Below are 23,078 nucleotides of genomic sequence, written 5' to 3' on the forward strand. Positions count from 1 at the left end.
TTTTGAAGGTGTAGTCTGTCCTTAGACTGAGCAGCAAGAAGTGCTCATGTTTGAGGAAGTTACCTTTCCCAAAAGAACGCTTCTGCTGTCGTACAGGACGACTAAGAAATAATTTCCCTTCTAGCAGTGTAGAACAGAGTACAGTGATTTACCTAGAACCCATGCATATGCTTTCTTGCTTTACTACTATTTATAACTTATCACTGTATTCCATGTAGCGCAGGGCGAGCTGTAGCAAAGTCGTTATCTCTTTGTGAAACACCCTGTAGTTGCACCTTTTGACGTAGTGGGATAGTGAGATTTGAGACTCGCCTGCTCGCCCTTCAGTCTGCGGGCCTATGAAGTAGGAAAGTGCGTGACCACAATCTGGCGACGCACCCGTTCTGAAGTTTCTACGGACCACCCCGCCCCTCTTCTCTCCATCCTGTTACACCTTATACCACAGTATATCCCTTAATACGGCTGTACCGCACTTAGATGTGGTAAAGAGGTTTAATATTTATTCTTAAGCCATTTCAGTTAACATTAATATCATAACATTAAAACACAATTTTTAATAATCTCTCATTTTTCGTTCCCTGCAACGCGGAAAATACAGTATCACTGCCTAAGAAGAAATGAATATGAGGTTCTCCGTACGAAATTTAGTGTGGTTTAATTGTATACTGCAAAATATTTTCTAGCTGCTTCGATTTTCGAGTTAGTCAGGAAAAATATAAAAAGTGAACTTTAAACGCATTCCCACCCACCCACTCACACAAAAAATGTTTGTTTGCTCATGCCGTTGACCCCTAACACGATTTTTACGCTGATTTTTCTTTGTTGCCTGGACTATAAAGTCACCTCATGTCAAAGTACGACCGAGCTCCAGCCAATGCCATTGAATTGCGGGCGGCGGTTGAGAGGTATGGATCAGGGTGCCTCTCTAACGCCTTTGTTGTACAGTATGGAGTACATGCCTTGACCTGAGATGCTACTAGGAACATACCCTAATCAGTTGCTCATGAGCGGAGAAACTAATGTAAATATTCAAAATACAAAGAAGAGTTTAAATATTTAGGAGAATTTAGATACAATATAAGATTACAAACATCGATAGTGGACTAAAGGATTAGAATTAAGAGTAATCAATAGACCAATTACGAATATCTTAAACAAGAATGGCATCTGTTTGAATACAAAAAAAACCATTCTACTACAATGAATAGGACAGAACGTTTGTATGCATGGGACTACAAGCCAGTTAATTATAAACTGGACAAAACAGAGCCACAGGAAAGAAGTGAAGAAGAATGGTTACGGTCCATCGTTTCTCAGTGACGACGTCAAGAGGGACAGAGATCAACGAGGAAGGACATCGACGGTGTCCGTTTCAACTATCCCAGAATTCACCTAAAGCGAACAACCACGTTGGTCAAATGGTGATATGAATCGCAATTTGAACCGCCGTCTTCCCGAATAGGAGTTCATTGTCCTAAGACCGGAAACAGGATCGTAATGAAACAAAATGAGTGCACTATTACGTAGGCAGAAATAACGAATTAAGTTTTATTCACTGTGTTTATTTGCGTTGGACCGTCTTCACTTTTGGTTTTAGGCTGATAGGGCGAAACAGACATAAACAATCTTATTTGTATATGTGCTCACTGTCTCGATGATTTTCGAAAGAAAACGTTGTAGCCTGCAAAATCTTTCCTTTATCTGCTGCTATTGGCAAATTCCCACTGTGAAGCCATTATCAATCATATACCTGGTGTTTATAACTAAAGTGCAGCTACTGACTGAGGTCCAGTGTGGATTGCAATTATCGAATGACGCGGAGGTCCAATTTGGGCTCTAATTATCACATTGCACCGAAACTTGGTAGATATGCTAATGCGTTAATGCGGAACTTTTTTACGCTAGAAAGAAATTGTTCCTGCTTTGTTCACCAGGTGCAAATCTGGCGCTGTACAACATTTCGTAGATGTCGCCGGTGCTCATATCGAACAAACTGTGTAAGCTGTGGCTAATAATAAAATCACTTGTTTGACGTTTTCTGTCCACGTCCCTTTCCTAATAAGTTACATATGAAGACATTTCTATACCTCTTTCTTGCATTCACAGAGCCATATTTGCACTTGGTGGTCAAGAATGGCACTTTTTTTTACGTAAGTCGGTTTTTTTTACGTAAGTCGGTTCCGCTTTATCTCATTAGAATATCTAACGAGTTTCGCTGCCATATGACAATTCCAGCCCACACTGGACCTTTGTGGGTAGCCTGCTACGGAATGCCGCATAGAAATACTATGTATGTACATGATAATGACGTCACAGTCGTAACTGGCCAATAACAGCAAATAAACGAAATATTTTATAGCCTAAAACGGATAACGTTTTCTTTCGAAAAATAGTCATAAGCCATATTCCACAAAAGTCAATCAATGAGAACTAATAAGTGATTACTGTCTTCTGCAGCGAATCGTTATCCACTATACTAGAAGGACTACCACTCAACATCAACAGAAGGGGTAACATGAACGAAGACGGAAGCGCTCCTTCACACCAGCGCGACCACTCACACACACACACACACACACACACACATATATATATATATATATATATATATATATATATATATATATATATATATATATTTTTCTCATAAAAACTGGAGTACGTCAAGGTGACGGGCTATCTCCACTTCTGTTTAATATAGTCCTGGATAAAGTCATTAAGGAATGGGAAAAAGAATTAAAAAATCAATCCTACTGGAAACCAATCCATCTCGGTAGAACCAAAGACAACGTGGAGATATCTTGTTTAGCATTCGCGGACGACTTGGCCATACTTGCAGATGATGAAGAAATCGCCACCAAACAAATAGAGATCCTTAAGGAATGCGCGGATAAAGTAGGTTTACAAATTTCGTTTCAAAAGACAGAATTTTTCTGTACGAAATTCCATATACACAGTTTGAACACAAAATATGGAAAAATAAATAGAGTAAAACATTTTAAATACCTAGGTGAAATTTTGGAGCCAACCGGAGGAGAGAAAGTTGCACAGAAGATCAGACAACAGAAAATGAAGAGAGCATATGGTATGACACATGAAATATACAATAAAAAATGCATCTCCTCGAACACAAAAATCAGACACTACTGCGCAGTAATTAAGCCAGCAGCACTATATGCTAGTGAAACGCTCACACTCCACACAAAATGTGATTTAGAAAAAATACTAAAAGAAGAACGCAAAATTATGAGAAAGATTTTAGGTCCAAAATTAACAGAAGAAGGATACCGGATACAATCAAGAAGAACCACAGAAACTATATCAAACCTGGCAGCAGACATAAGAAGGCGAAGATTAAAATTTTATGGACATGTCACTAGACTTCCCCCCACACGACTCACCAACAGAATTCTCACTTACATAGAAAAAGTCAAATCAACAACACCATGGATTAGCCAAGTAAAATTAGATTTACAAAAAGCAAATATTGAACTTAAAGATGTCAAAGACAGAAAAACTTTTAGAGATAAGGTGGAAAAGTGGATTGTATTGTCGGAGAAGGAAGCACTAAAGAGACCAGGAACAAAATGGACAGAAGAAAGAAAAAGAAAACATGGAGAACGAATGAAAGAAGTATGGAAGAAACGACGTCAGAAAGCTTTGCGTGATCCTTCTGGGTCCATTCGCGATAAGTAAGTAAGTAAGTATATATATATCACACACACACACAGAGTGAGAGAGATGAACCAACTATGATAACACTAGTCAACAGACATTTTGCATCTGGAATGTGGTACATCAACAAGTATGTACTTTGGTATGTAGAATCCAAACATACCTCTCAAAATGTGCCATTTTTGACGTTTCAATTGTTTTTTATTTTTCGTATTTAGTATTTCACTTTTAGCTGTTCTTCTGTTTTGATATTTATTTTTGATTTGCAGAGGAGAGCCAGAAGATCTACAAATCGTCAGTAAATTTTTGGTATGGTAATGAAGTGGTGTGAAAGAGATCGTCAGTGAGTGTTTCCTGTGAAAGATAGTGCAAACGTTTTGTGTTTAAGACTTACACTAAGAAAAACGACAATTAGTAAATCTCGTTGCTGTCTAAACCACCCCGACAACTTTTGTTATGTGTGTGGGATTTCACTCCAAAAGCCCAAAGAAAACCAATCACTGATTTGGTTAAGAAGGCATAGAAACTGTATTTTGATTGTCCTGTTGGTGTTCAAGATAAACATTTTGCACCTCATATTTCCTGCATAACCTGTACTACAACCTTAACCTAGTGATTGAACCGAAAACGCCGACCCATGCCATCGCTGTTCCGATGGTGTGGTGTGAGCCTAATGACCATTATTCAGACTGTTGCTTCTGTCTCCCTCCAAAACCATGGACCTTGCCGTTGGTGGGGAGGCTTGTGTGTCTCGGCGATACAGATAGCCGTACCGTAGGTGCAACCACAACGGAGGGGTATCTGTTGAGAGGCCAGACAAACGTGTGGTTCCTGAAGAGGGGCAGCAGCCTTTTCAGTAGTTGCAGGGGCAACAGTCTGGATGATTGACTGATCTGGCCTTGTAACACTAACCAAAACGGCCTTGCTGTGCTGATACTGCGAACGGCTGAAAGCAAGGGGAAACTACAGCCGTAATTTTTCCCGAGGGCATGCAGCTTTACTGTATGGTTAAATGATGATGGCGTCCTCTTGGGTAAAATATTCCGTAGGTAAAATAGTCCCCCATTCGGATCTCCCGGCGGGGACTACTCAAGAGGATGTCGTTATCAAGAGAAAGAAAACTGGCATTCTACGTATCGGAGCGTGGGATGTCAGATCTCTTAATCGGGCAGGTAGGTTAGAAAATTTAAAAAGGGAAATGGATAGGTTAAAGTTAGATATAGTGGGAATTAGTGAAGTTCGGTGGCAGGAGGAACAAGACTTTTGGTCAGGTGATTACAGGGTTATAAATACAAAATCAAATAGGGCTAATGCAGGAGTAGGTTTAATAATGAATAGGAAAATAGGAATGCGGTTAAGCTACTACAAACAGCATAGTGAACGCATTCTTGTGGCCAAGATAGATACGAAGCCCATGCCTACGACAGTAGTAAAAGTTTATATGCCGACTAGCTCTGCAGATGACGAAAAAATTGAAGAAATGTATGATGAAATAAAAGAAATTATTCAGATAGTGAAGGGAGACGAAAATTTAATAGTCATGGGTGACTGGAATTCGTCAGTAGGAAAAGGGAGAGAAGGAAACGTAGTAGGTGAATATGGATTGGGGCTAAGAAATGAAAGAGGAAGCCGACTGGTAGAATTTTGCACAGAGCATAACTTAATCATAGCTAACACTTGGTTCAAGAATCATGAAAGAAGGCTGTACACATGGAAGAAACCTGGAGGTACTGACAGGTTTCAGATAGGTTATATAATGGTAAGATAGAGATTTAGGAACCTGGTTTTAAATTGTAAGACATTTCCAGGGGCAGATGTGGACTCTGACCACAATCTGTTGGTTATGAACTATGAACTGTAGATTAAAACTGAAGAAACTACAAAAAGGTGGTAATTTAAGGAGATGGGACCTGGATAAACTGACTAAACCAGAGGTTGTACAGAGTTTCAGGGAGAGCATAAGGGAACAATTGACAAGAATGGGGGAAAGAAATACAGTTGAAGAAGAATGGGTAGCTTTGAGAGATGAAGTGGTGAAGGCAGCAGAGGATCAAGTAGGTAAAAAGACGAGGGCTAGTAGAAATCCTTGGGTAACAAAAGAAATACTGAATTTAACTGATGAAAGGAGAAAATATAAAAATGCAGTAAATGAATCAGGCAAAAAGGAATACAAACGTCTCAAAATTTAGATCGACAGGAAGTACAAAGTGGCCAAGCAGGGATGGCTGGAGGACAAATGTAACGATGTAGAGGCTTATCTCACTAGGGGTAAGATAGATACTGCCTACAGGAAGATGAAAGAGACCTTTGGAGAAAAGAGAACCACTTGTATGAATATCAAGAGCTCAGATGGAAACCCAGTTCTAAGCAGAGAAGGGAAATCAGAAAGGCGGAAGAAGTATATAGAGGGTCTATACATGGGCGATGTACTTGAGGACAATATTATGGAAATGGAAGAGGATGTCGATGAAGATGAAATGGGAGATATGATACTGCGTGAAGAGTTAGACAGAGCAGTGAAAGACCTGAATCGAAACAAGGCCCCGGGAGTAGACAACATTCCATTAGAACTACTGACAGCCTTGGGAGAGCCAGTCCTGACAAAACTCTACCATCTGGAGAGCAAGATGTATGAGACGGGCGAAATACCCTCAGACTTCAAGAAGAATATAATAATTCCAATCCCAAAGAAAGCAGGTGTTGACAGATGTGAAAATTACCGAACGATCAGTTTAATAAGTCACGGCTGCAAAATTCTTTACTGGCGAATGGAGAAACTGGTAGAAGCCGACCTCGGGGAAGATCAGTTTGTATTCCGTAGAGATATCGGAAAACGTGAGGCAATACTCACCCTACGACTTATCTTAGAAGCTAGATTAAGGAAAGGAAAACCTACGTTTCTAGCATTTGTAGACTTAGAGAAAGCTTTTGACAATGTTGACTGGAATTCTCTCTTTCAAATTCTGAAGTTGGCAGGGGGAAAATGCAGGGAGCGGAAGGCTATTTACAATTTGTACAGAAACCAGATGGCAGTTATAAGGGTCGAGGGGCATGAAAAAGAAGCAGTAGTTGGGAAGGGAGTGAGACAGGGTTGTAGCCTCTCCCCGATGTTATTCAATCTCTATATTGAGCAAGCAGTGAAAGAATCAAAAGAAAAATTCGGAGTAGGTATTGAAATCGATGGAGAAGAAATAAAAACTTTGAGGTTCGCCGATGACATTGTAATTCTGTCAGAGACAGCAAAGGACTTGGAAGAGCAGCTGAACGGAAAGGACAGTGTCTTGAAAGGAGGGTATAAGATGAACATCAACAAAAGCAAAACGAGGATAATGGAATGTAGTCGAATTGAGTCGGGTGATGCTGAGGGAATTAGATTAGGAAATGAGACACTTACAGTAGTAAAGGAGTTTTACTATTTGGGGAGCAAAATAACTGATGGTCGAAGTAGAGAGGATATAAAATGTAGACTGGCAATGGCAAGGAAAGCATTTCTGAAGAAGAGAAATTTGTTAACATCGAGTATAGATTTAAGTGTCAGGAAGTCGTTTCTGAAAGTATTTGTATGGAATGTAGCCATGTATGGAAGTGAAACATGGACGATAAATAGTTTGGACAAGAAGAGAATAGAAGCTTTCGAAATGTGGTGCTACAGAAGAATGCTGAAGATTAGATGGGTAGATCACATAACTAATGAGAAGGTATTGAATAGGATTGGGGAGAAGAGAAGTTTGTGGCACAACTTGACCAGAAGAAGGGATCGGTTGGTAGCACATGTTCTGAGGCATCAAGGGATCACCAGTTTAGTATTGGAGGGCAGCGTGGAGGGTAAAAATCGTAGAGGGAGACCAAGAGATGAATACACTAAGCAGATTCAGAAGGATGTAGGTTGCAGTAGGTACTGGGAGATGAAAAAGCTTGCAGAGGATAGAGTAGCATGGAGAGCTGCATCAAACCAGTCTCAGGACTGAAGACCACAACAACACAACTTTTTTTTATTCTGCTGTGTATCTAGGAAACGCGACATAGAGAAAAACTGATTTTACCAGTGTATTCAGCACCCCAAAATTAGGTAAATACACTCTTTTACAAACATAATTCAGGAAGAAAGTTTAAATTTGTAAACTAGTGTAATTACACTCCACTGATTTCGTCCTTATGCCTAAATTGAATTGCCAAAATTTAACTAAGATTAGAGATAAATGTAAATGTCGTGTGACTAGGATCGTTCACCGGGTGCAAGTCTTTTGATCTGACGCGACTTCGGACTTGCGCGTCGAGGGGGAAGAAATGATGATGTTTAGGACAACACCACACCCAGACCCTGACCGGAGAAAATTTCCGACCCAGCCGGGAATCGAACCCGGGCTCTTAGGATTGACATTCTGTCGCGCTGACCACTTTTTTTTTTTTTTAATCTTATTTTGTTCGTTTCCGTTCGTTGTTCTGCTCGGGGCGGGCGTCGCAAGACACCCGTTTCAGTTCGTCGTTGATCCATTAACTCAGTTTTTTTGTATTACTGAGGGCAGTTAACCCTCTGACCGAACACGCTGAGTTACCGTGCCTGCGTCCACTCAGCTACCAGGGGCGGTCAGATTAGCTTGATAAACAGCAACAAAAGTACACCAGTATAAGCGATGGCAGACAGGGAGATACACAACCAAATACTGAGAGAAGCTAAATTTATTCCAAATTATTTGTGATATTAACTATTGCACAACTGGCAGTGCGCACGGCTCTGAGAACCAGCTCTTTATTGGATTTGGGTAGGTTAATTTTGGTCAGATGGTGGTTACAGAAAGCAAAACCTATCACTGCCAATTGAATTAAAAGAAATTTCTATTTGTTAATATTGTTTCTTATATAAAGCGATTGTCGCTGAAGTTCCTACATGGTACCAAATTTTTAAAAATATTTCATAAAACACTGATCTTTTAATTAGACGTTTCATTTTGCACTCTACTGTAGATACGCGATTCAAAACATGAGTAAACATATCTCAGTGGCTGCTATGCGCTTCTGGATCAGCATCGTCCAAAAACTATAGTAATAGGGACGCTTCTGGTTCTATACATAATGCTAACTATTTTCTCTAGCAGAAACTTATTAAATAGCAACAAACGGAAAGCAGCTGCTAAGAAACACCCGTGTGATGGAGCAGCAGGCAGCGCCACACAGTTGACAACCAGTAGTGACTAACCTCCATACATCTGTCGAGATTCTCGACGAGTTCGTCTGTTAAGCGACGCATCTTGAGGAGGATCACCAGTTTGAAGATAGCCAGGATGTAGACGAAGGTGACACAGACGCTGTTGGTGATGCTGATGATATCGCCCCAGAAGTGCAGAATGGCGGAGACCTGGGTAACCACGAACACCACCAGCGAAGCCACGATGAACGCACAGTAGCATCCGTAAACCGCCTGCACCACACCGCCACTCCCTGGTGTCCAGGCACCAGCCGCGCGGAGAAGCCGCAGCTGTACCCCAAACTCTGTTCGAAGCCGCGCTGGCAAACAGAGAAGATACTGCCACTAAACTTTTACCAACACATTACTTACATACATACATTGAAAAAGACACACTTTGAATTTCAGGCTGATATAAAGTCGTAAAACATTATCGAACAATTGCACAAGGGTGTTTCTTCACCATCATCGACCGCAAGTAGTCTTCTTGCCACCACGTCGATAAGGAATGTTTGAAGGTAAGCCACTGACAATTAATTGTCAGTGTCACCTAGTAGGAGCACGAAGTACGTAGCTTACCGGCAATCACTGAAATATCGTTATGGCTCGTAAGGCGTTAACGGATAGTTTACACAGCGAAATTCCCCTATTACATCAGTCCCAATATGTACAAATGGTTCAAATGGCTCTGAGCACTATGGGACTTAACATCTGAGGTCATCAGTCCCCTAGACTTAGAACTACTTAAACCTAACTAACCTAAGGACATCACACACATCCATGCCCGAGGCAGGATTCGAACCTGCCACCGTAGCAGCAGCGCGGTACCGGACTGAAGCGCCTAGAACCGCTCGGCCACAACGGCCGGTACCAATATGTACAGCTTTTTGTGAGATTCTGAGACAGCTTTTGCTGCAGTTTTAACAAAATATATCTTAACACCCTTTCAGAAACGAGATGTCGATTCATCCAATGTTAGTATTCTTGAGAACGTTAGCATGCGAGGAATTGGGAGTTGTGATGTGCGACACAAAAGAAACATAACGTGTCATCCACAAAAGATAAATTAATTTTATGTGACAAGTTGTGCAAACTACACCTGTCAAAATCCTGAATAACCATATTTTGCAGTGAAACGTCCCCCTAGAAAAATTTATGAATGACTGTGGTGATAAACCTCTTACGTTATTTGATTTTCAAACAAGTGAGCAGAACTGAACGTGCTCAGACATTTCTCTCTTTACTTATTCTGATCAACACTAAACTGACATACAATATTTTTAGCGCAAAGCAATCTGACTTTCAATAATCTCTACAAAAGAATGGCCCTGATTAACAATAACCTATACCTTTCATGAATCACTTACCTCACAAAAATCTTCGTTACTCGAACTACTGCAATACAGCGAGCGCCAATACTGCCAGCTAAGTAAAAGATTCTAACTACTGAAGGCACTAACTACTGATAAGCACACTTAGCAAATGAACGATTTTGATAGAGAAGAAACAATGTATTTACCTTAATAGTGTTCAAAAATCATATATATATATATATATATATATATATATATATATATATATATATATATATATATATATATATATAATCTGTTCATGACGTCCAGTCATACAAATTTACTCTTTCTGGCGCTCTCAAAACTCCGCCATCTCACTCCCCACATCCACCACTGCTGACGGCTCACCTCCAACTACGCAACGCTTCGCGCTGTTCACATCCAACTGCCCAACACTACAATACCGAATATTTCAACAATGCCAACCAGCCACAGACTGCACACAGCACAGCCAGTGATTTTCATACAGAGCGTTACGTGGCGTTACCAATATAAAAACCTAAACAGCCTACTTACAGCAGTGCTGGACGTTCAGGAAGAGAGTCAGTGAGGTACCAAGAGGGATGTAGAGCCATGCCCATTTCAGTGCCGTGGCCAGCTGCACTAGGTTTCCGGTTGAGGGTCCATAGCGCTAATATCCCGATCGAAGTCGTTCCACAGATTCTCGACTGGGTTTAGATCCGCAGAGTTTGATGGTCAGGGCAGTAGTGTAAACTCATTTTGGTGCTGTTCAAACCCCACCACGTACACTGCAAACTGTGTGACAAGTTGCATTATCTTGATGGTAGATGTCATCGTGCCGAGGAAAATCAAACTGCATGCAGGAGTGCACATGGTCCCTAAGGATAGGTAAACACTTGTGTTGATCCACTGCACTTACAGAATGACGAGATCACCCAGGTAATGCCACTAAAACATTCCCCATAGCAGGACGTTCCGTCGTGATTGCAGTGTTTGCTTTGAGCCATTTCACGCCGTACTCGCCAACGGTCATCCGTCCAATGGAGCTTAAGAAGTGAATCTGGAAATGTCACCTGTCTGCACTCAGTGATCTCCAGCTGTGGTACTGGCGTCCAAAGTCTGGCCTTCGTCGCCGATGAAGAGCAGTCAGTATGGGGGCTTGAACCAGGCGCCTGCTGCAGAGGCTCATACGCAACTGCGTTCGTTGAACGATCGTTGACGGACGCTATTGTTAGCCCCTTCGTTCATCTGGGCCGTCAGTTGCTCAACAGCTGCACCTCTATTCGCTCATAAACATCTCCGCAGCCGTCGTTTACACCTTTCATCTATGGCCTGTGGTGCACCACAGTTGCCTAGGCGCCCATTTTGGGTAAAGCCATTTTTCAATGCATGGTACGCGAATTATTCACAAATTTAGCCATTTCGGAAATGACTCACCCTTGGCCCGAAAGCCGATCGTGTCACTTTTGGACGTCAGATGAATCGCTCCGTTTTCGCATTACGACAACGACTGCAGTGTTTCCCATTTCTCTCAGACACAATTTGCGCTGATCAGCCAGAAAATTACGACCACAGACCTACTAGCGATGTAAACCCGTCCAGGCGCTAGCAGCATCACCTGGCGAGGAACGACTGCTAGCCAGACACACGCACTGTGCATCCAGTATCAGTGAGCGTATTGTCCGTCTGTAGAGTGGGAAAGCCGCACAATCTGTCTGAGCTTGACGAAAGGCAGATTGTGATGGCCCGGAGGCTCGGCTCGAACATTTCAGAAACGAGTTTTCGGCTTTCGAGGAGTGCTGCGGTGTACGTCTTCAACACGTGGCGAAATCACGTCCAGACGTCGTCAGTTTGGGTGGCCACCCCTCATTACAGATATCTTACGTCATTGGCTGGGCAGATTGGTAAAACAGGTCAGGTGGCGAACTGTGGCGGAACTAACCTCAGACTTATGACCTCAGCAGTTGAGTCCCATAGTGCTCAGAGCCATTTGAACCATTTTTTGAACTAACCTCAGAAAAAAATGGCTCTGAGCACTATGGGACTCAACTGCTGAGGTCATTAGTCCCCTAGAACTTAGAACTAGTTAAACCTAACTAACCTAAGGACATCACAAACATCCATGCCCGAGGCAGGATTCGAACCTGCGACCGTAGCGGTCTTGCGGTTCCAGACTGCAGCGCCTCTAACCGCACGGCCACTTCGGCCGGCAACTAACCTCAGACTTTAATGCTAGACAGAGTACAGTTGTTCCTGAACACACAGTGCACCGAATACTCCTAACGATCAGCCTCCGCAGCCGACGACCCATGCATGTGAACCACGACATCGACAACTACGACTGAAATGGGCACGTGACCGTCGGCATTGGACTATGGCGCAGTGGCAGAGCGCCGCATGATATGATGAATCTCGATACCTTCTTCATCATTCTGATGGGAGGACTCGAATCCGTCATCTTCCAGGCGAAGACACCTTTATGGCGGGGCGGAGACAAGCTTACGGCGGCTCCATTGTGCTCTGGGGAACACTCACGTGGGCATCCATAAGTCCACTGGAGCTCGTTCCAGGCACCGTGATGGTCAAGAAGTAGCGTATCAGATAACGTACAGCCCTTCATTACGACTCTGTCTCCCGATGGCAGTGGCAATTTTCAACAAGATCATGCTCCATGTAGCATGGCTAGGATTGTGATGGAGTGGTTCGAAGAACACAGTGGGTACTTCCAGTGCTGGCCCACCCACTCGCCTGATCAGAAACCGATCGAACCTATATGGGATGTGATTGGACGTGGCGTCAGATCTCATCGATCCCCTCCCCGGAATTTACCGAAATTACGTGACTTGTGTATGCTGATGTGGTGCCAACTTCCCCCAGTGACCTACAAAGGCCTCATTGCTCCATGTCGCGACCTGTTGCTGCTGTTATCCGTGCCAAAGGTGGGCTTACCGGCTATTGGGATTTTGGTCACAATGTTCTGGCTGACCAATGTATATAAACTCCACTACTAGTGCTGCCAGCTGTATCTGTGACGGGTAATTGCACGTTCACGTAAAATATAAGTGGTTGTCACATTAATGAGTCTGGATATGATGTAAGGAGAGTAGGATTTATTATGAGTAGGAAGATAAGGCAGAGAGTAAGTTCCTGTGTACAGTTCAGTGATCTCATCAGAACTGACAGTAAACCAACACTGACAACAACAGGTCAGGTAAACCTGCCAATGTCGGACGTCGAAGATGAAGAGACAGAGGAAGTATATGAGGATATTCAACCGGTATCTCAGGCGGAAATGGAGGTGAAAAACTAATAGTTCAGGGGTGATGAAATGTTGTTGTAGGGGAAAAAGTAGAAGGGGGGTTACTGTAGAATATGGTATTCATACTAGGAACGAGAGAGGAGAAAGTGTAATTGAGTTCTGCAATAAATTTCACCTAGTAACAGCGAATAATTCCACAAGAATCACAAGAGGAAGAGGTATACTTGGAAAAGACCGGGATATACGTGGAGCTCTGCGTTAGATTACATCACGGTTAGGCAGAGATTCCGAAATCAGATACTGGATTGTAAGGCTCACTCAGGAGCAGATACAGACTCAGATTACAATTTAGTAGTGATGAAGAGGAGGTTGAAGTGTAAGAGACTAGTCAGGAAGAACCAGTGTGCAAAAGGGGGATAAGGAAGTGCTAAGGAACTAAGAAAGGAAGAGCTACGCTTGAAGTTCTCTGAGGCAATTGATACCACGATAAGGAATAGCTCATTAGGAAGTGCAGTTGAAGAAGAATAAATATTCTCTAAAATGAGCAATTACGTATACTTGAAAAAATAGCAATGATACAAGGAGGGTAAGTGCGAACAAACCATACATAATAGAAGAAATACATCAGCTGATCGACTAAAGAAGGAAGTACAATAATGTTCATGGACATTCTGGAATACAGAAATACAATTCCCTTAGGAATGAAATAAACAGCAAGTGAAGGGAAGCTAAGGCGAAATGGCTGCATCATAAATATGTAAAAAACCAAAGAGAAGTGACTGTCGAAAACACTGTCTCAGCACAAAGTAAAGTCGAAACAAACTTCGGTCAACTTAAAAGCAACGTTGGTAACAAGCGTGCTATTGATATTCCACAACTAACTGCAGAGAAGAGAACGGATATGTGGAAAGAGTGTAGTGAAGACATCTGTGAAGGGAAAGACTTGTCTGATGATGTGACAGAAGAAGAAAGAGGAATCGATACATAAGAGGTAGGGGATCAAGTATTAGAATAAGAATTCTAAAAAAGGTTTGCAGCACTTAAGATCGAATAAAGCAGAATAGTTCCATAACATTCCCTCAGAATTTCTAAAGTCATTGGGGGAGTGGCAACAAAACGACCATTCACTTTGGTGTGTAGAATGTATGAGTCTGGAAAAATATCATTCACACAATTCCGAAGACTGCAAGAGCCGACAAATGCGAGAATTATAATACAATCAGCTTAACAGTTCATGCACCCATGTTACTGACAAGTATAATATATATAAGACTGGGAGAGAAAATCGGAGATACATTAGATGGCAACATTTGGCTTTAGGGAAGGTAAAGACACCAGAGAGACGGTTCTGACGTTGCATTTAATAATGGAAGCAAGAATAAAGAAAAATTAAGAGACCTTCATAGGATTTGTCGACCTGGAAAAAGAGCTCTATAATGTAAAACGTTGCAAGATGTTCGAAATTCTGATAAAAATAGGGGTAAGCTGTAGGGAAAGACGCGAATATTCAATATATGCAAGAGCGAAGAGGGAACGGTAAGACAAAGACCATGAATGAAGTGCTCGGATTAAAAATAGTGTAACACAGTTGTATAGTCTTTCTTCCCCACTGTTCAATTTGTACATCGAAAGAGCAATGACGGGATTACAAAAAGGTTAAGAATGGAATTAAAATTCATGGTGAAAATTTATCAATGATCAGATTCGCTGATGACATTGCTGTACTCAGTGAAAGTGAAGAAGAATTACACGATCTTCTGAATGGAATGAACGGTCTAATGAATACAGAATATGGTTTGAGAGTACATCGAAGAAATACGAAAGTAATGAGAAGTGACAGAAATGAGAACGGCATCAGGATTGTTGTATAGTCTAAACAGATGAAGTTAATGAATATAACCCATGACGGACGGAGCAAGGAGGACATCAAAAGCAGACTAGGTTTGGCAACAATGGTATTCCTGTTGAAGAGAAGTCTACTATCGTCAAACATAGGCCTTAATTTGAGAAAGAAATTTCTGAGACTGTATTTTTGGAGCACAGCATCGTATGGTAGTGAAATATGGATTGTGGTAAAACTAAAAAGATGAGAATCAAAGCCTTTGAGATGTGGTGTTACAGAAGAATGCTGCAAATTAGGTGAACTGATACGGAATGAGGAGGTTCTCTGGAGAATCGGAGAGGAAAGGAATATATGGAAAACACTAACAAGAAGGGACATGATGGTAGGACATCTGTTAAGAAATCGCGGAATAACTTCCATCGAAGTTAACGTAGAGAGTAAAAATTGTAGAGGAAGACAGAGATTGGAATACAGCTAGCAAATAACTGAGGTATTTGGTTGCAAGTGCTGGTCTGTGATAAAGAAGTTGATACGGAAGAGCAATTCGTGGTGGGTCGTATCAAACCAGTCAGAAGACTGTCAAACGTAACCGAAGTCCAAGTATAGCATGAGAATGAAATCAGTATTGTAATATAAGTTGTAATAAAAGTAGTTTATGTAGTACAATTAAATTGGTGGTAGTAGTAATATGCTGTTCTATTATTATTATAGTAACAATAGTTGCTGTCGCAGTAATAGTTGAAGCAGTGCTAGGAGTAGTTTTAGTTTATTCTGGTGCTGTAATGGGACTAACAGCAACAGGTTACAAAGATACTAGTAAAACTGGTTTAAACAAATTGAACTTTCTGAAAATCGAAGAGACTTTTTCCGTGACAGGAAACGAACATGTTGCTGAAAGTAGGAAAATAATAGTGGAAAAACTGCATATAGAAAAGCATATAGGCAGTCATAGGAGCGCTAGTACGATTACAGAAAAAAATCAGAAATAATAGAAATGTAGTAAGACGACTATTTAAACGACTTTAAGATTTAGTGTAGAAAAAAAGCACAAAAAATTACTGTCATACAGTTTTATACAGATTTCATTTTACTCGTTACCCTTCATGTTGCTATCCAGAAAGTGGACTAGTTTGAATAAATAACTCGTGATCACTACCAGCCGACAGTCAGCATGTTCAGTATATTCTCCAGCCGTTACCTCAAGGGAAGTACTGTGACGGTCCACTTATATGGATCGTCCGTGCAACCTTTCCTATTTTCTCTACTAAATATAAGCCTAGTACAATGTGGAAAAACCTTTCCGAGCGACAGAGGTAAGCCGCAAGTTGGGGGATAAACTTTGTATTTATATTGTTCAAAAACGTTTTAGTTTGTGCATCCAAAAAGTAATTCGACTCGCTGGGGAAGAAATACCTCGCCGTAGCAGCACGTGGGGGAGCGGCAGCAGGACAAATAGGTCTAAGGACAAGGAGAGTCCATAGCACATCACCTTTGGTCGAATATTCGAGTTGATCTCCGTAAAACGCGAGCCTAATAATTGTGCAAGTACCGGACTGACATAGTGATCTTAGTTGCGCCAGGCCAGTGTATCGCAATGAACTTGGTGTTAAGATTGGTTGACACAGTTAAAGCAAAGCTAGGGATTTACAATACTTAGTGCTCGTAATGTTTAATCTGAAATGTGCTATTTTAGAACTACGTTATTTTTCTTGTTTTTTTTCAGAAAGCATCGGTAAATGTTTATTAAATTAAGTTAAATTAACCTGAAGAATATTACGTGGAACTAGAAATGACATTTATTCCTTGGAATTGCTATAGATTCTCTGGACTTTGAACTTTTACGTGGCGAAGAGTCTTATTTAACGTGCAGCCAGATACACCTTCAGGGCCACAGATAGACAGTTTAGTCAGTTATCCGTTGCGCATGTTTGGGAATTTCGAGAATTAGAGTCCTATTTTATCTTCGTTTCCCCTGAGTCAGAACTTTATTACCATTCAGGCGCTCGGGAAAAGTTGGATGCAAGTTGCCAGCTAATCCCGTCAAATACAACAAATATCACAAGGTCCTTTTGTACTACGAAAAACTTTAAGAAACCAAACGATACGTTTTGGTCATTAAATACCCACATTGAAATTGTTACAGTCCGGTTCTCCTTAGTGTGATTTATCGAGTAACGTGATGCTATTTCACAATGCCATCACTATTGGTAATGCAAATAGTGTTAATCCTTGCCGCTGGACCGCATTTCTGCTGTGTTATACAGGTTGACAATTAATAAACTATACGAAAAAATGTAAATTAGTTACAAACTACGGGGTGCACACACTTTATTCGACATGTAAATGTCACTACAGATACTGAAATTTATTTTATGACATGTTCGATACGTTTGCCATCATTGGCGATGATGTGGCGAAATTCTGCATGACCCGCTGAAGTGTCGGAACATCGATACTGTCGATAACCTGTTGAAAGGCTGTTTTCAGCTCAGCAATGGTTTTGGTTCAAATGGTTCAAATGGCTCTGAGCACTATGGGACTTAACATCTGTAGTCATCAGTCCCCTAGAACTTAGAACTACTTAAACCTAACTAACCTAAGGACATCACAAACATCCATACCCGAGGCAGGATTCGAACCTGCGACCGTAGCAGTCGCGCGTTTCCGGACTGAGCGCCTAGAACCGCTATACCATCGCGGCCGGCAGTGGTTTTGGGATTATTGTTGTACATCCTGTATTTAATATAGCCCAACAAAAAGGAGTCGCATCTGTTCAGATCCGGAGAATATGGCGTCCTCTGGGTACCCCAGAGCCAGAATGCTGTCCACAAAGTGCTCCTTCTAGACATCACTCTCCTGCTTCGATGGTGTCGCGCTCCGTCTTGCATGAACTACATCTTGTCGAAATCAGGGTAACTTTGTATAATGATTCCGAAACCTTAACGTACGGTTCGGGAGTCTCCGTGCCATCAAGGAATATCGCACCGATTATTCCGTGATTGGACACTGCACCCCACACAGTCACCCATTGAGGGTGAAGAGACTTCTCGATCGCGAAATGCGAATTTTTAGTCCCCCAAATGGGCCACTTTTGCTTACTGGCAAACCCATCCAAATGAAAGTGGGCTTCGTCGCTAAACCAAACCATACGGGAGTACTAATTCCCATCGTGTCCTGAGGCCGATCGTGCAGTTTGAACGTCCTAACGCAAGCCGTTCAGAAGTTAAGACGATTTTATGTCATATAGTTCAGTAACTGTCACTCCGTATAACTGGAACAGTTAATAGTACGGCTCCAAGTATAGTTTTAACCCACGAGACACGATTAAAAAGTCACAGATTTGACACATCTGAACCACTTACAGACGGAACTCTACCAAAATGCATTTAACCTCCAATTCTTCTTTCCCGATTCAGAGGCAGTCTCGTACTTTATTGAACATTCAGGATTTTGAAGCTATCAGCGCCGTAGCAGTAGAATGGACAGCTTATTTAAAATCCATGAGCATACTCACAGGTTATGCCGGCTTCACATTAATAACCACATTTGGCGAATTAGCAACCAGAAATCTTCCCATGGTGTCAGTTGAAGCTCTTTGAATACTCATTCAGTGAAAATACTGCCGAATGCCTTACTATGTTCGGATTTGGAGGAAAGCTTTCAAATGACACACGTTACTGACAAAGGGACTTTTCTAGCCGTTATGGAGTTCAGAAAGTCTTCCAGAGGTCCCGCTAAGGCACGCGCCCTTCTAAACTGAGGCATTGTCTGCAATTAAGGCACGCAAAATTACTCTCCATACTGACATCGGAAAAGGATAATTACTTCTCTGACGATCAGTCACTGTCGTCACAGAAGTGATACGTTTTAAGATGTACAAGTTGATCCACGTACCAGTTCCTGACCACGTTCGTTTGTACGCTGGAACACCACAGGTGAAGATGGACGGGTCGCTGTCCACACCGTGCCTGGGAGCAGGATTAGTGGTGCAGACCGCTGCGCCGTATGTGCGAATCGTGGGCAGAGCTGCACAAATAACCTAGCTCAAGAAGTCACTAGCGAACTGAAAATGGCATGTCAGACCAACGTCCTTATGCAGTCTGTCTGACATTAGAACAACCACGCCGCTGTGCAAACGAATATGATGATGTGGTTGTAGTTGGATGAAGTTGTACACTAATAGAAGAACCATTTTACATCTGAAACACTTCGATTTCTTAACACTTTTTAGTAAATGAAGGGTTTGTTTGTATAGAATCTCAGCAGATACTCACTTGCAATACTACTCACAAATTTTACTCAAGTAACATCGTCCTTCTCAGCAATTAAATAACGCATAATAATGGACAATACATCCGTCCAGATTTCAGTACGCTACATGTTACTCTGAATGGTGGTAGAGTGTTCTGCATCGACTTCCACTTAAGAGATGAAGTGCACTATGGTAGGTGATGAGCGCTTATGTACATTGCTTTTCTGAAATTCGTAGTTCCGACCACGTCACTTCTCTCTGGGCACAGAACATTTTGCCAAGTGCGGGTGACCGTAGAGTCGATCGTATGTTTTTTACCTAACATGAGCACAATTACTGCTAAAGAAGCCAACAAATACAACAAATAAGTAACTTAAATATGAGCCTTACGATTGCAAAACAAAAATTTTGGTTGGTCCAACAGCTATAAAAGTTATTTAAAAAGTTACATATTTTAATACGGCTTTTTAAAAACCAAGGAATGGAAGATCTGATTCTATGGTTGTTTATCGGTTCGACAGTTTTAGTAATATCAAATAAAAATAAGATTACATTTGTTTTCAATCAGCTGGTTACATACGTCTCTCTGATTTCTGAGGGGTCGGTTAATCTTGCATACTGTGCGAGGCCTCACTATTTACTTGAAGAAATATTCACTACTAACTGTTGGTGTTTACTTACAGCAGCTGATGCACAGTTTCACATCGATTTCATTCGTTGCTGGGTTTAGGGATTCCATTGTAAACTTTGTCCCCGTTTTAGGAGTGATCATCACATTATGTTTATCAAACGTCTTAGAACTACGATATTATTTTTCTTTTTCTTAAATAGTAAAACCACAGTTCATTTATTTTTAAAACAGTATTCTTAAAGATAATTGTGCACTGCTTTCAGTACTTGAAATGCTGCTACAATCATGTCCTTCGGATTCATTTGGCTTCGGGACCGTTCACTTTTCTTGCAAGGCATATTTTCCTCGGCATTTAATTTAGTTGAAATCGTATGCTGATAGCAGTTGCGTCTACACAACTACATACACTGCGCAGTTTCTCGTACACTGCTCCTTCAGAACTTACAGCCTTACCTGCTTCTGAGAGCTTCGACATGACGAAGTTCGCTGCCCGCAGTGCTGAGTCGCAATGTCGCTTCCTCAGAGAGTGCTCTTATAAGTCTACGGACCGGCAGAATTTACAATTCCCTTTGTTTCTGTCACCTCTCTCCCTTTGCGTTCGTATTAACGCGATATCAACCTCTTCTGAATACGGATGTAATGAAAAATTGACCTCTGTATGGCCAGATTTTTTTCAAGATTTGTGACCAGACAAAAAAAATTCCTTCCAGGTCAACTTGATTTGTTACTTTCTATTCCTTTTGTTGGATGGCTGCTCGTCGAAGAGAGTGACGGAAAAGGTTCTGAAACCTTTATTTTCTCTTCTCTAATTAGAAACTCTGCACCCTGATCGTTCAAGGTGTACTTCCTGGTTTTCAAACAAGGAAAACGGAGATCGCCTGCTAACAATGCACTTGTGGCAGACACGTGTACGATATCACAAAATCGATGGGCAATAAAATGGTTCAAATGGCTCTGAGCACTATGCGACTTAACTTCTGAGGTCATCAGTCTTCTGGAATTTAGAACTAATTAAACCTAACTAACCTAAGGACATCACACACATCCATGCCCGAGGCAGGATTCGAACCTGCGACCGTAACGGTCGCTCGGTTGCAGATTGTAGCGCCTAGAACCGCACGGCCACGCCGGCCGGCGACGGACAATAAGTTAGAAAAGTAGGAAATGCCTAATGCGTCGTCAGTACTTCACGCAGTACAGAGAAAGGAAACGATTCGAACAGTGCCCTAAATTTGGACGGTCCTTAGTTTCGTCTGTCACGTTTATAGCTACACAAAACAGCGGTTAGAATTTAAAGACGGTACAAACGTCTTTCAGACTGTCGCAGAGATTAATAAACATTTTTAAATAACATCGGACGCTTATGTCTTACACTAGTCATCATATTGCACTTATTAACCGCTATTGTTGTACTGTCTTTATTACTATTTTCATTTGTTGTATGTTCGATGCAGTCAGTATTTACCACATAAGTGTTCCACAAGATGATAAAATAAGTTTACGAAGAGCAGGTAGCAGATGACATAACATCGTTATGATACCTCAAGTGGTCTTAAATTCAATTATTTTACATTACGGGGCCAAGAGGGCTAATGAACGGTATAAATGCATTAATCCTTTCTGAAGAGAAATTTCTATATAACGTTCTGGTTGTACGATGGCTTCTATAAGAAAAAATAACATGTCGCTAAAAAAGGAAGGCATCGGTTGGTAGGACACGTCCTGAGACACCAAGTAATAGTCAATTTGATGCTGGAAGAGAGAATTGATATTGACAGTTTTAGAAAGAGATCACAGACTGGTTACAGTAACCAGATTTAAGCTGCGAAGTTTATACAGAGATGAAGAGACTTGCACAAGTGTCGAATAGCGTGGAGAGCTTCGTCAAACTAGTCTCCGGACGGAAGACCACGCCGGCCGGTGTGGCCGAGCGGTTCTAGGAGTTTCAGTCTGGAACCGCGGGACCGCTACGGTCGCAGGTTCGAATCCTGCCTCGGGCATGGGTGTGTGTGATGTCTTTAGGTTAGTTAGGTTTAAGTAGTTCTAAGTTCTAGGGGACTGATGACCTCAGATGTTAAGCCGCATAGTGCCCAGAGCCATTTGAACCATTTGAACCGGAAGATCACAACAACAGATCGCTGCAAACAATTAGACCTCATAGGATACTATTGTGCGATTAGCTACTGAAGTGTGTGTGATGCACAGGGCGTAATGTTGAAGACAACATCGAAGAAAAAGAAAGCTACTGGATTTCATGCAGCTGCCTTGGCAGTATGACAGAAGTAGGGAGATGCTTGGAGGTATTACACAGATATTTATAGCAGCAGGATGGCTTTCTTCTCGCGAACAGCTGTGAGCGAAACCTAAAGAACTTGCTTTGGTGACAGACTGTGAAACAATTGCATTAATAAAGTAGAACATTACTCGCAGGTATCGAACGAACGGTTTAACATATGTTTTTGGAAAGGATTTCGCGGAATGACAATGCAATAAAACATTCACAGGTTTCTTGTTGCATAAGACCTCACTGTGCACTTGACTTATCGGAATGCTTACACACTCTTTACACGTTTTGGTGAAGACTCATAAGCCGTCAAAATCATCATAAACCATCAATCTACTGGGATGACACCTTGCTGTGAGGGCCAACTGGAGAAACTGTGGATAAGGAAAATCAAATTACTTTTTACAGTGGCTTTCCGTCAACATTGCCGCGAAGAAGGTGCGATTCCGCGGTTCGCTGATCTCCACCACCGATCAAAACCACAGCTTCGCATCTCCCGCAGCGCCAATGAGGACTCGTAAGAAGACGCGTCCCACACACTCGCAGAGAACTGGACAGAACTATCAGAGAGCTGCTGTCTCGTTACCTATTCCTCTCCAGACTGAGTGGACGCAGAGTACACCTCCGAAAGTC

At 41.7% G+C, this 23,078-nt stretch overlaps 1 protein-coding gene across 1 annotated transcript in view; it reads right to left on the reverse strand.

Moving 5' to 3' along the window:
• LOC124613760 (odorant receptor 13a-like) overlaps positions 1-20,643 on the reverse strand; it is a 64,444-nt gene extending 43,801 nt beyond the window's left edge. Inside the window, exons 1-2 of the mRNA XM_047142477.1 lie at positions 20,615-20,643; positions 8,873-9,180 (exon numbers count right to left, since the gene is read on the reverse strand). Of these exons, the coding sequence (XP_046998433.1) occupies positions 8,873-9,180; positions 20,615-20,636 (330 nt within the window). The 5' untranslated portion in view covers positions 20,637-20,643. The remainder of the gene's footprint in view (positions 1-8,872; positions 9,181-20,614) is intronic.
• Positions 20,644-23,078: the final 2,435 nt, after the last annotated feature.

This window comes from Schistocerca americana, chromosome 4 (assembly GCF_021461395.2).
Source record: "Schistocerca americana isolate TAMUIC-IGC-003095 chromosome 4, iqSchAmer2.1, whole genome shotgun sequence".
Taxonomy (NCBI): Eukaryota; Metazoa; Arthropoda; class Insecta; order Orthoptera; family Acrididae; genus Schistocerca; species Schistocerca americana.